Genomic DNA, 12,497 nt, shown 5'->3' on the forward strand with positions numbered 1-12,497 from the left:
CACAGAATACACTGTTGTTACCATGGCTTTTCCCAACAGGGAATCTAAGAAATTGAAATCCAATTGTCTAGTTATAAATTGATTAACACCCAGTGCTCTAAGATAAATTAACACAAGCTTGCCAAACTTCAGACTACCAGTAATTCGCAAGTAAACTAGTAAAGAAGACTAACATCATGGGTATACAAGTAAGTCTCTAATTTTCCTCCATAAATCAAGGCGGGTTTTAGTTTTCCTTGTGTAAATAAGAACAACTTTTCCAGCTTTTATGTATTTTTGTTATAAGTGAATTTTTAAAGTTTTTCGTCGTGCTTTGCCTTTATTCCATCACAAAACACGTAATATCTTGATGTTAACCAGTTTCGAATTCGCTGATGCTGTTAAAGCGTTGTTGATAGCATAACGGTATTTTAGCGTTTTCCATTCCTGTGCTTGCATGAACAGGTGGATACAGTATATAATCGCACTGCTATCATATAATCGTTATTTATATGTATTATATGGTATAATGTTATATATATACGAAAGACTGTATTATTATCTTCTTAGAAAAAACGATCCTGGAATTAATTTTGCATTTTGCGTTTGCTCACTAATAAAGAAATTTGTCTGCTAAACTCAATTGAAGCTGGATTGAAGAAAGTGCAACTATTAACTATCGATGCTATCTAGGCAGCCATTTATTTATTCATTTAAATGTTAACAAATAATGTTTTTGTTATACGATATATGTGTTTTAAATCAAGTTATTGTTATTTATCGCATTTGTTTAATTCTCTTTTTATTCCTTTTCATCGGAGTTATTCTTATACAGTATACAGTAGCGGGTTGAATTTTTACATTGATTCATCGAGAATCATCAGGTCCCGGCTTACATAAGCAAAATATTTGTATTTCAGGTCGAAAATTCAAGAACTTCCGTGAGAAAATTCCCACCCTTGAGTTCCCCCCTAATAGCTTTGTCTGTATCGTTTTCAATATTTAATGCGGTCGAGATTACAAACAGGAAACCAACTTATTACGGAAGGTTCATGAAACCAACAAAAAAAAAGTAGAAATAGACAACTCTTTAATATTCTAGTTGGCGGCAATATTTTGTTTGAAATATGAAATACCTAACGTACCATTAACAGCACAGGTAGCCCAGGCTCACGGCGAGTGTATGTTAATTACAGAGTTTGTATGAGCGTACAGAGTTTGTATAAGCGAACAAATCTCGTTGAAATAGATATGCTGATTTGAAAATAAAACAGTAGCTTGACGTCAAACCCGCCATAATTTGCTATTTTAAGCTGTTTTAGCAGCTGCGGATTTTTCCCGTCGCCTTCTGTATATAAAATAGACAAGGTTGCAAACTCCGACAACCAACAAATTCCAAAGTGCTCAACAAATCCACCGATCCTTTCGAAATCCAGACTCGCACGGCAAAATAAACCTCGCAGAATCATAGCACACATATTTATCCTTCCAACCATACCTTTTGATCGCCTTTTTGTCCCCATTTAGCCGTTTGGGCGGCGAGAATCTTTCTTTTGAATTTGAAAATATTCGTGATAGCTCGATGGGCCGACGCTCGATGGACGGGGGAAGTTTTTATAAGAGGGCCAAAGTTTGTCGCGACAAACTTTGAAGTAGCGGGGGCAGCTTTTATAAGAGGGCGACGAACGTTGAACTAGCGGGGCAATTCTTATAAGAGGGCGACACAACTTTGAGCTTGGGGTAGCTGTAGTGATTGTTTTGAAGAATCACTTGACTGAGTTTGAAACAGCGGGTGTGCAGTTTCAAAGAAAGGGCGACGATTCAAACTAGCGGGCGAAGTTTTTAGAAGAGGGCGACAAACTTTGAAGTAGCGGGCGAAGTTTTTAGAAGAGGGCTACAAACTTTGAAGTAGCGGGGGCAGTTTTTATAAGAGGGCTACAAACTTTGAAAGAGCGGGGGAAGTTTTTATAAGAGGGCGACGAACTTCGAACTACAGGGGGCAGTTGTTTTATCTCACACAGAGGGTGTTGTTAATTTTGAAACTAACGGCGCGCCATAGTTTCACGAGGTTCCGGAATATAAGGTGAACAGTTGTCCGGGTGACCGTCCGTCGTAGCAAACAAAAACAACTCGGTTTTAAATATTTAATGAGAAAATAACTAGGAAGTTACATCTGCATTCACGAGCTAGCTCACAGAGCCTTTGTTTTTTTCTGTACTCGTCAAGTATGCGACACTGTTGTTAAACATGGTTTTTACAATAGTGAAAATTTCACGAAACACAAAAGAAGCAAATGTCAGTTCGACTAAGGTTAAGGAGGGGGGGGGGTGGTGAATAAATCCGCCGATCCGCATTATTTTCGGGGCAAATCCGTGGATCCGCAGATATTTTTAGATCCGCATGGTTTGACAGATAAACAATAGCATCGATTGAAATTCATTTAAAATCCGAAATTCGACCGTCAAAGCAGTCAAAATCCGAAATCCGTGCCCAAATTGTCAACAGATCCGTGATCCGCTGTATTTCTAAAATCCGCCAATCCGCTGAAATAATCTTCAAAATCCGTAATCCGTGAGCATTTCGGGGCCGAATTCGCCGATCCGCGAACCTGTTCACCCCCCCCCCCCCCCCCCGTTAAGATCAGCAAAAAGCCTTAGCTGCTACCTTAAACACTATTTTGTCGTGTGATTTTCAATACAGTGTAATTGCAGTAATTGATTCTTTTTCACCAGTTGCCAAAAATAATCCAGTTGCAAACACTGGCTATGCTTTCCGTCCTGCTTCTATCGCCGTCAGGGACGTCTGCCGACACCATTTTCCGCGATAATGAAATGTTCACTGAGGCCTTATTCAAGACATTGGTCGCTACTAAGCTCGATGTTCCCCCCAAACGCAAGATATCAAATTCTGATGCAATCGATTGTGTGCTTGAATGTCTAAGAGATAAGGCCTGTCAGTCGGTCAATCGTCGACATGGCGACTCATTGTGCGAGCTGATTGGTACAAACAAGTTTCAGGACCATTCTGCGCTCAAGACATCCACCGACTACGATCACTTTTATGTGACGGTAAGACGCGTTCGGAAAGAGCACCCCTCGTGGGTGAGGAGGAGGCAAGGGTTGTCTATCCCTAAAAAGAATTTAAGTCTCCAAATCTTTATTGTGATTTCCGTGTTAGTAACACACTTCTCTTGTTTTCGACACACCCCTCCCACAGAAGACCGATGGGCAACTTTGAAGTTAGGGAAGGGTCATTGTTTTATAGGGGGCTGCTACGTTTGGGGGAGGGTTGCGATTTTTTTTATGTTAATTTCGGTAGGGCCTGAAACTTTGAAACATGGTTTAGGGAGGGCTTTATATTTAAAACAGATATTCTGTTCAATTTACCAGCCTCCTAAAAGTCTGGAATTTCTTCTTTTTTTTTCAGACACCCTACAAAATAGATAAATGAATGTGATGCGCCTTCTGCTTGCACTTTCATGACTTTCGTTTCGCTAGCGTTGTAAACTATTATCCCCTAAAGTGTGGCTTCTCCCTTTTTTATCTTTTGCAGTTTTGGTTTTATTTAATCACTGAATCTGCAAATTTTATCAATTCATGTCAAAGTCTCCCCTTACTAACTTTTCAGATTGGTGATATGTAAAGATATGTAAATAAGATTTCATTTGGGAATTTCATGAGGGAGCATGCCCCCAGACCCCCCTATACAATATTATTTACACACCTGAATATGGGCTTAGAAAAACTCACTTCTTCATAAATCATCCATTCTGATTGTCTGAGCTACTAACCGTTTAATCCCTAAGTCAGTGTCCCCCCATGCACACAACAATTTGGCATGCGGGGGGAGGGGGAGGGGGCTGTGTTTGTCTCCCCACAATTTTAATAATTTGAAACAGTGGCACTCAGGTCATATTCCGGTTAAAAAAATATAAAGCATATTTTGTTTTCTTGGCAAAAGGCCCAACCCAATTTCTTTGTTTGTACTGCACAGATTTTAACTGTGTTAACTACATTTGTGGGCAATTTCTTAAGTTGCAATTGTGGGTTTATTACATTTGCGGGCGTTTATTACATTTTTGGGCTCTGCTCTCCGATACGGTTATATAAACTTCTTGTGCTCCTGAACGTGCAGTACGTAGAGCATCATACAACTAAACTATAATTTCAATATACTAACCAATACGCTTTTTTTTCTGTTCTGGGGGAGGGTCACCATTTTTTATCGTCTTTTTGGAGGAGGGTCGACATTTTTGTGCTTTAGATTGGGGGAGGGTCACCATTTTTGTGCTTAGATTGGGGGAAGGTCACCATTTTTGTGCTTAGATTGGGGGAGGGTCACCATTTTTGTGCTTAGATTGGGGGAGGGTCACCATTTTTGTGCTTGGGGAGGTTCATCATTTTTGTGCTTGGGGAGGGTCACCATTTTTGTGCTTAGATTGGGGGAGGGTCACCATTTTTGTGCTTAGATTGGGGGAGGGTCACCATTTGTGTGCTTGGGGAGGGTCACCATTTTTGTGCTTAGATTGGGGGAGGGTCACCATTTTTGTGCTTGGGGAGGGTCACCATTTTTGTGTTTAGATTGGGGGAGGGTCACCATTTTTGTGCTTAGATTGGGAAAGGGTCACCATTTTTGTGCTTAGATTGGGGGAGGGTCACCATTTTTGTGCTTGGGGAGGGTCACCATTTTTGTGCTTGGGGAGGGTCACCATTTTTGTGTTTAGATTGGGGGAGGGTCACCATTTTTGTGCTTTAGATTAGGGGAGGGTCACCATTTTTGTGCTTGGGGAGGGTCACCATTTTTGTGCTTGGGGAGGGTCACCATTTTTGTGCTTAGATTGGGGGAGGGTCACCATTTTTGTGCTTTAGATTAGGGGAGGGTCACCATTTTCGTTCTTTAGATTGGGGGAGGGTCGACATTTTTGTGCTTTAGATTAGGGGAGGGTCACCATTTTCGTTCTTTAGATTGGGGGAGGGTCGACATTTTTTAACAAGAAAAAAGTTCAACTTAGCAGCCCTCTCCCTATAAATAATGACCTTTCCCTTATTAGAAGTTCGTCGCAGAAACACTTAAGTAAAGAAAACAACTCTCCCTGAGAGATTTGAGACGCGTGAGAAGCTCAAAGAAACGTAAACAAAGAAGAACAGCACTCATAGAGAACCAAAATTTGAGGAAACTTGACATTTCTTGTGTTTAACCTTTTGTAAACAACCGCTTAGCATCATGTCAAAGCGACATCACAATTGGCATAACAATGTCCGCTTGCAGACAATGTCCGCAAGCAGATAACTGCTTGGAAGAGACACAAAGTTTTTAGCATTGTATAATTTTTATTTCAGTCAGAGTGTGATCGCCACCCGTGCCGCGATGGCGACTTCTGCCGGCCCCATTACGGTGAGGGATCATACCGGTGTGACTGCAGAGAAAACTACACAGGACCTGTGTGTGGTATGTAGAATGACTGTGTAGGGTGAAAATAAAAGAAGTGTTGGTAAAAGATCATAAGAGCGTCTGTCATCTACCCTACTGGTCATTTCCTTTTAATGGTTGTGGGAGGATATAGTGCACATTCATACTAAAAGTTTCGTTGCTTTTTCGCTCGGTCTCTGCCTTATTAAGACATTGCATACCATGTTTGATAGTCCGCTTTTTTCTTTGGCCGCTAAATGGTGTCAGAAACGGTGTCAATGTTTTACCCCCTGCTACGGCCTTGTTTAGTGCTAAAGAATAATCTTGTGAAGAGCCACTAAGAAACCGTAGTCACTTTCGAATATGCACTTGATCTGCAGAGCATTGTACAGGACCAGCCCTTGGCATGGAGGACGGAAGAATCAAAGATTCGCAGCTGTCACAATCTTCATTTCAACAAGATCCGAAGTACGCTCGACTTAACAGGGTCGAGGTACCTCAAGGTGCTCAGCTAATGCAGTCGGACACGGATGGTGGGTGGTTCTTGGTGGACTTTCTAGTTACAAAGGTCATCAGTGCGTTTGCAATGCAGGGATATGGAAACGTTGGTGGCAATTCGCGCGTAACGTCCTTCATGATTTCCACGTCCCATGACAATGATACCTGGACATTTGTGAAGGCCATGGATAAGTCAGTAAATGTAAGTTAAGCAAGCGAGTCATCCTTGGGAACACAAGGCGTTGTTGTCAGTAAAACCAGGCGTGAGAACGGGTAGAAACAAGGCGTTGCCTTTTTCCGCCTCGTTATCGCGCCTCCTTACGGTGAAGACGACGCCCTTGGTTTTCGAGTATGCAAGTGAGTGTACAACTGTATCATTGACTTTAAGAGCCTTTTTAAACTGCTGGCTATTTTTAGATTTGAACTTATGTATCTTAGGACCATGGTGAGTGTAGAGCTTCCATAGAGTACCCATAGAAACAATGGTCTAAGAGTAAAACGTCTGCTTGGATTTGTCTATAGATTTTTCCTGGGAACACGGACAACGTTGGAATCGTGAAGACGACCTTTTCACCTCCTGTAGTAGGACGCTACTTCCGTATCACCACTAAGACTTGCGTATCATACTGTTCGTTCCGTCTGGAATTCTACGGCTGTGACATCTGCAAGTTAGGTAAGTCTTGGTTGCATAGGTGCGCATCCAGAAATTCGCAGAGGAACAAACGAATGTTGTGGAGGGAGGGGAGGGGGCGTAGATGGGTGTATGTGTCATGAATGGTCAGCTCCAATAGATCTCTTGTTAAGTTTTGGTCACTTCCTGGGATTTTGGTCAGAAAGGCAAAAAAACTTGAATCCTCCCTCGATGGCATGGCGTTTACGACACATTTTATTTTCATTTACTCCCCATACATGTATATACCGATAAAAAGAAACAGAACCCACCATGAAGCAGACAAGATGACAATATTGTATCTGGAGATGGCTACAATTTATTCGAATTTATTTGAATTCAGGGTGAACGAACATACCGTATGAACAGAACACTCCACGCAATTTACCATCATGAGTGTGAGCTAGTGGGTAATTGTTACAGAAAGTGGTAAAATGGGCCAGCGTCCTCCAGCGGCCCTTTTATCTCGAAATACAGGTCAATGATTTGTGGTGAGAGACGGGACCTTTGAGGTAGTGGCATTACCTGGAGAGATTGGCATTCCACAATATAGAGTGCCAGTTTCCCACATCTCTAAAATATTCCAAACTGCGAGCCCCGGTCCTCTGAGGAAGTGCAACCTAAGATATCGCGGCTTTCTTACACAGGACATGCCCTTGGTATGGAGAACAGAAGGGTCAAAGCGGCGCAATTATCGCAGTCTACATACTATGACAACAATCCGGTGTATGGTGGCGACAATGCGCGCCTCAACAAAGTGGTCTGGCCTCAGGGAGCGCAGCTTCACATCGATAACGATGACGGTGGATGGTTCAAAGTGGATTTCCTGAGGGACAAGGTCATCATTGCCTTTGCGATGCAGGGATACGGTAACGCCCATGCAGTTGAACGCACGAAAAGGTTCTGGGTTTCCACTTCTCATGACGATGAAGTCTGGACATTTGTTAAGAACACTACTAGTGGAAGTCCCAAGGTATTTGGCATGCACTAATCTTTCACTAATTTTCCTGGTTTCCCCCTTTTTTATTTTTAGCATATGGCGCACAACAACAACAAAACAGAGAACGCTTTTCACATATATATAATATGCTTTCCATACGGAGCAAAGTTTAGGCCCCAAAGGTCCCAATTAAAGCCCTTCTATTTTTGCGTCTTAATAAAGAGAGCGGACTTCTTTGTGCCTATTATCTCTAAAACCCCCTCCCGGCGTTCTTAATTGATCAGTAACTTGGATTGATCATTTTTTTTTCCAGCTCTTCCCTGGGAATGTCCACAGCATCGCTACGGTCAACACAACCTTTACCCCTCCAGTGATCGGACGTTTTTTCAAAGTAACGACCAAGGAATGTTACCAGTGCTGCTCCTTCCGACTGGAGTTCTATGGCTGCGATGTGTGAATATTGTTGAACATGTGTCACACTAGAAGTTTATATAGCAATGTGAGTGAATATCGAATTTACTCGAATTAGCACCTCACTAACATGTATCATACTAGAAGCTTGTATGTAGTGGTAGTACAATTATTCTAATACAGTTGATAAGCTACGATATACTACTTAAAATGGAATTGAATCGGGTAAGCTATCTAAGGAGGCTCCAAATAATTTACTTTTGAGTATGAGCGTGCACAGCTTTCGTAAAATGTTAGAAGCCTGGTGCGTATACGCATGCCTATGTGTCAGTTTTTGAAATTATGTGGCACGGAACCAAATTTTCACTGCGTTAAAAATCAACGGCGAATTTTACTAAAATGCTATTTTCTCAAGAGAAAGTTTAAAAAAAAAATCGAATACTCCCATCTCAGGGCCGTAGCAGGGGGTGGGGGCACTGGGGGCCCCCATATTTATAAAAATTAGGAAATGACCAAGTAGGGGCGTGGCTGTGCCCCCCAACTATTTTCTTAATGTTTCTGTAGTGCCCCTCCAATATTTCGAGGCCTGCTATGGCACTGCATCTAGTACTACTCTCTACAGTCGAACTCTGTAAGGTTATGTTCCTAGAAATGCGCATATCATATCAGATTATCATTTGACACTCTCCGGAAAGAATGTCAAGAGCTAGAGAGTAAGCTAGAGGGATAGTTGTCTTTTCTTAGTAAAAAGACAATCAGAGCCTAGTGCCTGGCTGCTCCTGCTCACTTTCTTGTTTGATCACTTATGCTTTGAAAGAAAACAATTGTATAAGGATGAATGTGAGCAAATAAAGAATCTAGGAGAGAACAGTTTATTTCTGTACATATTTTACTCTCAAGAGGAATCGATAGTTTTGTTGGTTAAATACTTTCCTCGAGAACCAACAGGTTCAGGGCCATGACCCTGAGGTGCTCATGGGAAGTCCACAGGAACAGGAAAATTGTCAGAGATCCATAGGCTCGGGTATAAATCCTCGGGGGGGGGGGGGGGAGATCTACAGGGCCAAGTATTACTCTCTGGGGGGATCTACAGGTTCAAGTATTACTCTCTGGGGGGGGTGGAGGATCTACAGGGTCAAGTATTACTCTCTGGGGGATCTACAGGGTCAAGTATTACTCACTGGGGGATCTACAGGGTCAAGTATTACTCTCTGGGGGGATCTACAGGGTCAAGTATTACTCTCTGGGGGGATCTACAGGGTCAAGTATTACTCTCTGGGGGGATCTACAGGGTCAAGTATTACTCTCTGGGGGGATCTACAGGGTCAAGTATTACTCTCTGGGGGGATCTACAGGGTGAAGTATTACTCTCTGGGGAGATCTACAGGGTGAAGTATTACTCTCTGGGGGGATCTACAGGGTCAAGTATTACTCTCTGGGGGGATCTACAGGGTCAAGTATTACTCTCTGGGGGATCTACAGGGTCAAGTATTACTCGCTGGGGGGATCTACAGGGTAAAGTATTACTCTCTGGGGGATCTACAGGGTCAAGTATTGCTCTCTGGGGGATCTACAGTGTCAAGTATTACTCGCTGGGGGGATCTACAGGGTCAAGTATTACTCTTTGGGGGGATCTACAGGGTCAAGTATTACTCTCTGGGGGATCTACAGGGTCAAGTATTACTCGCTGGGGGGATCTACAGGGTCAAGTATCACTCTTTTGGGGGATCTACAGGGTCAAGTATTACTCTCTTGGGGGATCTACAGGGTCTAGTATTACTCTCTGGGGGGGATCTACAGGGTCAAGTATTACTCTTTGGGGGGATCTACAGGGTCAAGTATTACTCTCTCGGGGGATCTACAGGGTCAAGTATTACTCGCTGGGGGATCCACAGGGTCAAGTATTACTCTCTGGGGGGATCTACAGGGTCAAGTATTACTCACTGGGGGATCTACAGGGTCAAGTATTACTCTCTGGGGGGATCTACATGGTCAAGTATTACTCTCTGGGGGGGATCTACAGGGTCAAGTATTACTCGCTGGGGGATCTACAGGGTCAAGTATTACTCTCTGGGGGGATCTACAGGGTCAAGTATTACTATCTGGGGGGATCTACAGGGTCAAGTATTACTCGCTGGGGGGATCTACAGGGTCAAGTATTACTCGCTGGGGGATCTACAGGGTCAAGTATTACTCTCTAGGGGGATCTACAGGGTCAAGTATTACTCTTTGGGGGGATCTACAGGGTCTACAGGGTCAAGTATTACTCGCTGGGGGATCTACAGTGTCAAGTATTACTCTCTGGGGGGATCTACAGGGTCAAGTATTATTTGCTGGGGGGATCTACAGGGTCAAGTATTACTCTTTGGGGGGATCTACAGGGTCTAGTATTACTCGCTGGGGGATCTACAGGGTCAAGTATTACTTTCTGGGGGGATCCACAGGGTCAAGTATGTGTCAGAGCGTGATTTCCGGTCACTTGTTAAGAAAAGTCCTAGGCGTTCATGTAGCGCGCTCGCGCTTCGTCCTGGACCGGAGTCAGGCACTTTTTTTCAGGACATGTTCAGTTATGTAATGGCGATCGAGCGTGTTGATAATTACACAGCGCAAAATCTCGTCGAAATTGTGTGTTAAAGTAGTCTTTCTCCGCTCGGAAACCTTTGGAAATAGTCCCCGATATACCCTGCTACATTTTGGCGCCCAACGTGGGGCTCGTGGAGTTAAATTATGGAGATTACCGAAGAAGAAAAAATCGAGCGCGATCGAGTTGTAAGTCTCCTTGGGGCAGAGACCGAAGAAATCACTATCGAATCCCTGGTAGAGAAGTATACAGCTAAGTATAACTGTGGTTTAGAGTTATGGAAAGGGGAGTTTGTAAAAATTGAGGCATTTCTAGCCCACTCGTGCAAAGCCAAAGTAACGGGCTCAAAGGTGATAACAATCAAGGAAGAACCAAAAACTGTTGCACCTACCACCACGATGCAATATTTTTCGAAACCACAGTTCTCACAGTTCTTTGGCTTTGTGCAGACCGATAAAGGGGTGTCGTACCGAGTATGGAGGTACGAAGTTGAAACTTCACGAAAGGAGGCCATATATTCCAATGAATTAATAGCCGAGCAGGTAAGGAAATCTCTTCAAGGAGAGGCAAAGAACAAAATAGTGGGTTTTGGGCCTGAGGCAACACTAGATTCGATTCTAGACAGCCTAGACCAATTTTATGGGGATAATGGTTCCGTGCATGGGGACGAACTATAATTTCACAAGCTTATAAGTTCAAGCAAGGGGAGCATGAAGAAGTATCGGCGTTCGCATCCCGACTTGATACCCAATCACGTAAAGCCAAGGAACAAGGGGCAGAACTGTTAAAGGACGATGACGCCCTAAGCAAACACCTAAGCTTAATATTTTGGGAGGGTCTGTTGTTCGGAATAAGGGACAAAGCGAGACATAAGAAAGATCAATGTAAGTCATTTAGCGAATTGATTGAGGCTGCCCGTTATGGGGAAAGGGAGTACAGAGTTAGCCATCCCACACATACCAGCGCCAGTTGTAAACAAGCTCAGACTTCTGCTGCAAAAAATCAGGCTCCCGCATGGCTCCCCGAAATTGTTGCCGCAGTGACCAGGGAGGTGAGGGATATTATGAAACCACAGGGGTCCCACTTTGAACAGTCCCAGCCCAAGTTCACCTCAGGCATGAAAAGCCAGGTTTACCAAACAACACCACCCAATTATTCATTCTTTTATCCCCAACCACAGGGAGCCCAAGGCTTTCATTTGGGGCAACCACACCCATATCAGTATCAGCAATCTTACCAGTACTGGCCCTCTCAACATTCCAGCCAGATGTTTTCACCACAGGGCTCTGCCTTGCCTAGGACGAGAACATTGAGTGGGTCCTCCCCCCAGTCTCCTGTGCCAGAGTCACCACAGGTACCCCGTGAATATTTACCGGCATGTTATCGCTGTGGGGAACCCGGTCACATACAGAGAAATTGTACAAACATTCCATATTCGGGAAACAGGAAGGTGACTTTTGTGGAGGGGCAACCAAAGGCAGTAAACTACCAGCCCCACATGATAACCGTTTTAAAGTCTTTGATTGGTGATGCAAATAAGTGTATTACATTTGTTAATGGGAGTCCATGTCTGGCACTTTTGGACACTGGGAGTCAAATTTCATCTATATCCCAATCATTTTATAAGAAACATTTAAAGAACTGTCCGTTGAACTCTGTTGACAATTTGATCAAACTCGTTGGGGCTGGGGGGGAGCAAGTCCCATACATAGGATATATCGAGGTTGAAGTTTCCTTTCCGGAAGAAGAGACAGGTGTTCATTTGGAGGAATGTGCTTTATTATTGGTGGTACCAGACAATGATCACAACAAGCGCGTACCCGCAGTTATTGGAACGAACATTGCAAAGGCATTCCATGTACGATGTAAGGAAAAGCATGGAGTTCAGTTTGTTCAAAGGGTACAAATCTCGTCTGCATGGAGAAGGGCTTATGCATCGCTCCACAAAAGGGAACATTTCAATACTAAGCAAAGCAACGGAAAAGTTAAATCCACGCTCCGTCATGATA

General features: G+C 43.4%; 1 protein-coding gene across 1 annotated transcript; it reads left to right on the top strand.

The window, feature by feature from the left end:
• Positions 1–95: 95 nt before the first annotated feature.
• On the top strand, positions 96–8,777 carry LOC5517349 (lactadherin). The gene is made up of 7 exons (XM_048731643.1): positions 96–188; positions 2,712–3,047; positions 5,319–5,427; positions 5,769–6,088; positions 6,409–6,559; positions 7,204–7,529; positions 7,810–8,777. Exons 1-7 carry the CDS (start codon positions 177–179, stop codon positions 7,951–7,953), a joined length of 1,398 nt encoding a protein of 465 aa, XP_048587600.1. The 5' UTR covers positions 96–176; the 3' UTR covers positions 7,954–8,777.
• The last annotated feature ends 3,720 nt before the right edge of the window (positions 8,778–12,497 follow it).

The sequence above is a fragment of the Nematostella vectensis genome, chromosome 1, assembly GCF_932526225.1.
Source record: "Nematostella vectensis chromosome 1, jaNemVect1.1, whole genome shotgun sequence".
Taxonomy (NCBI): domain Eukaryota; kingdom Metazoa; phylum Cnidaria; class Anthozoa; order Actiniaria; family Edwardsiidae; genus Nematostella; species Nematostella vectensis.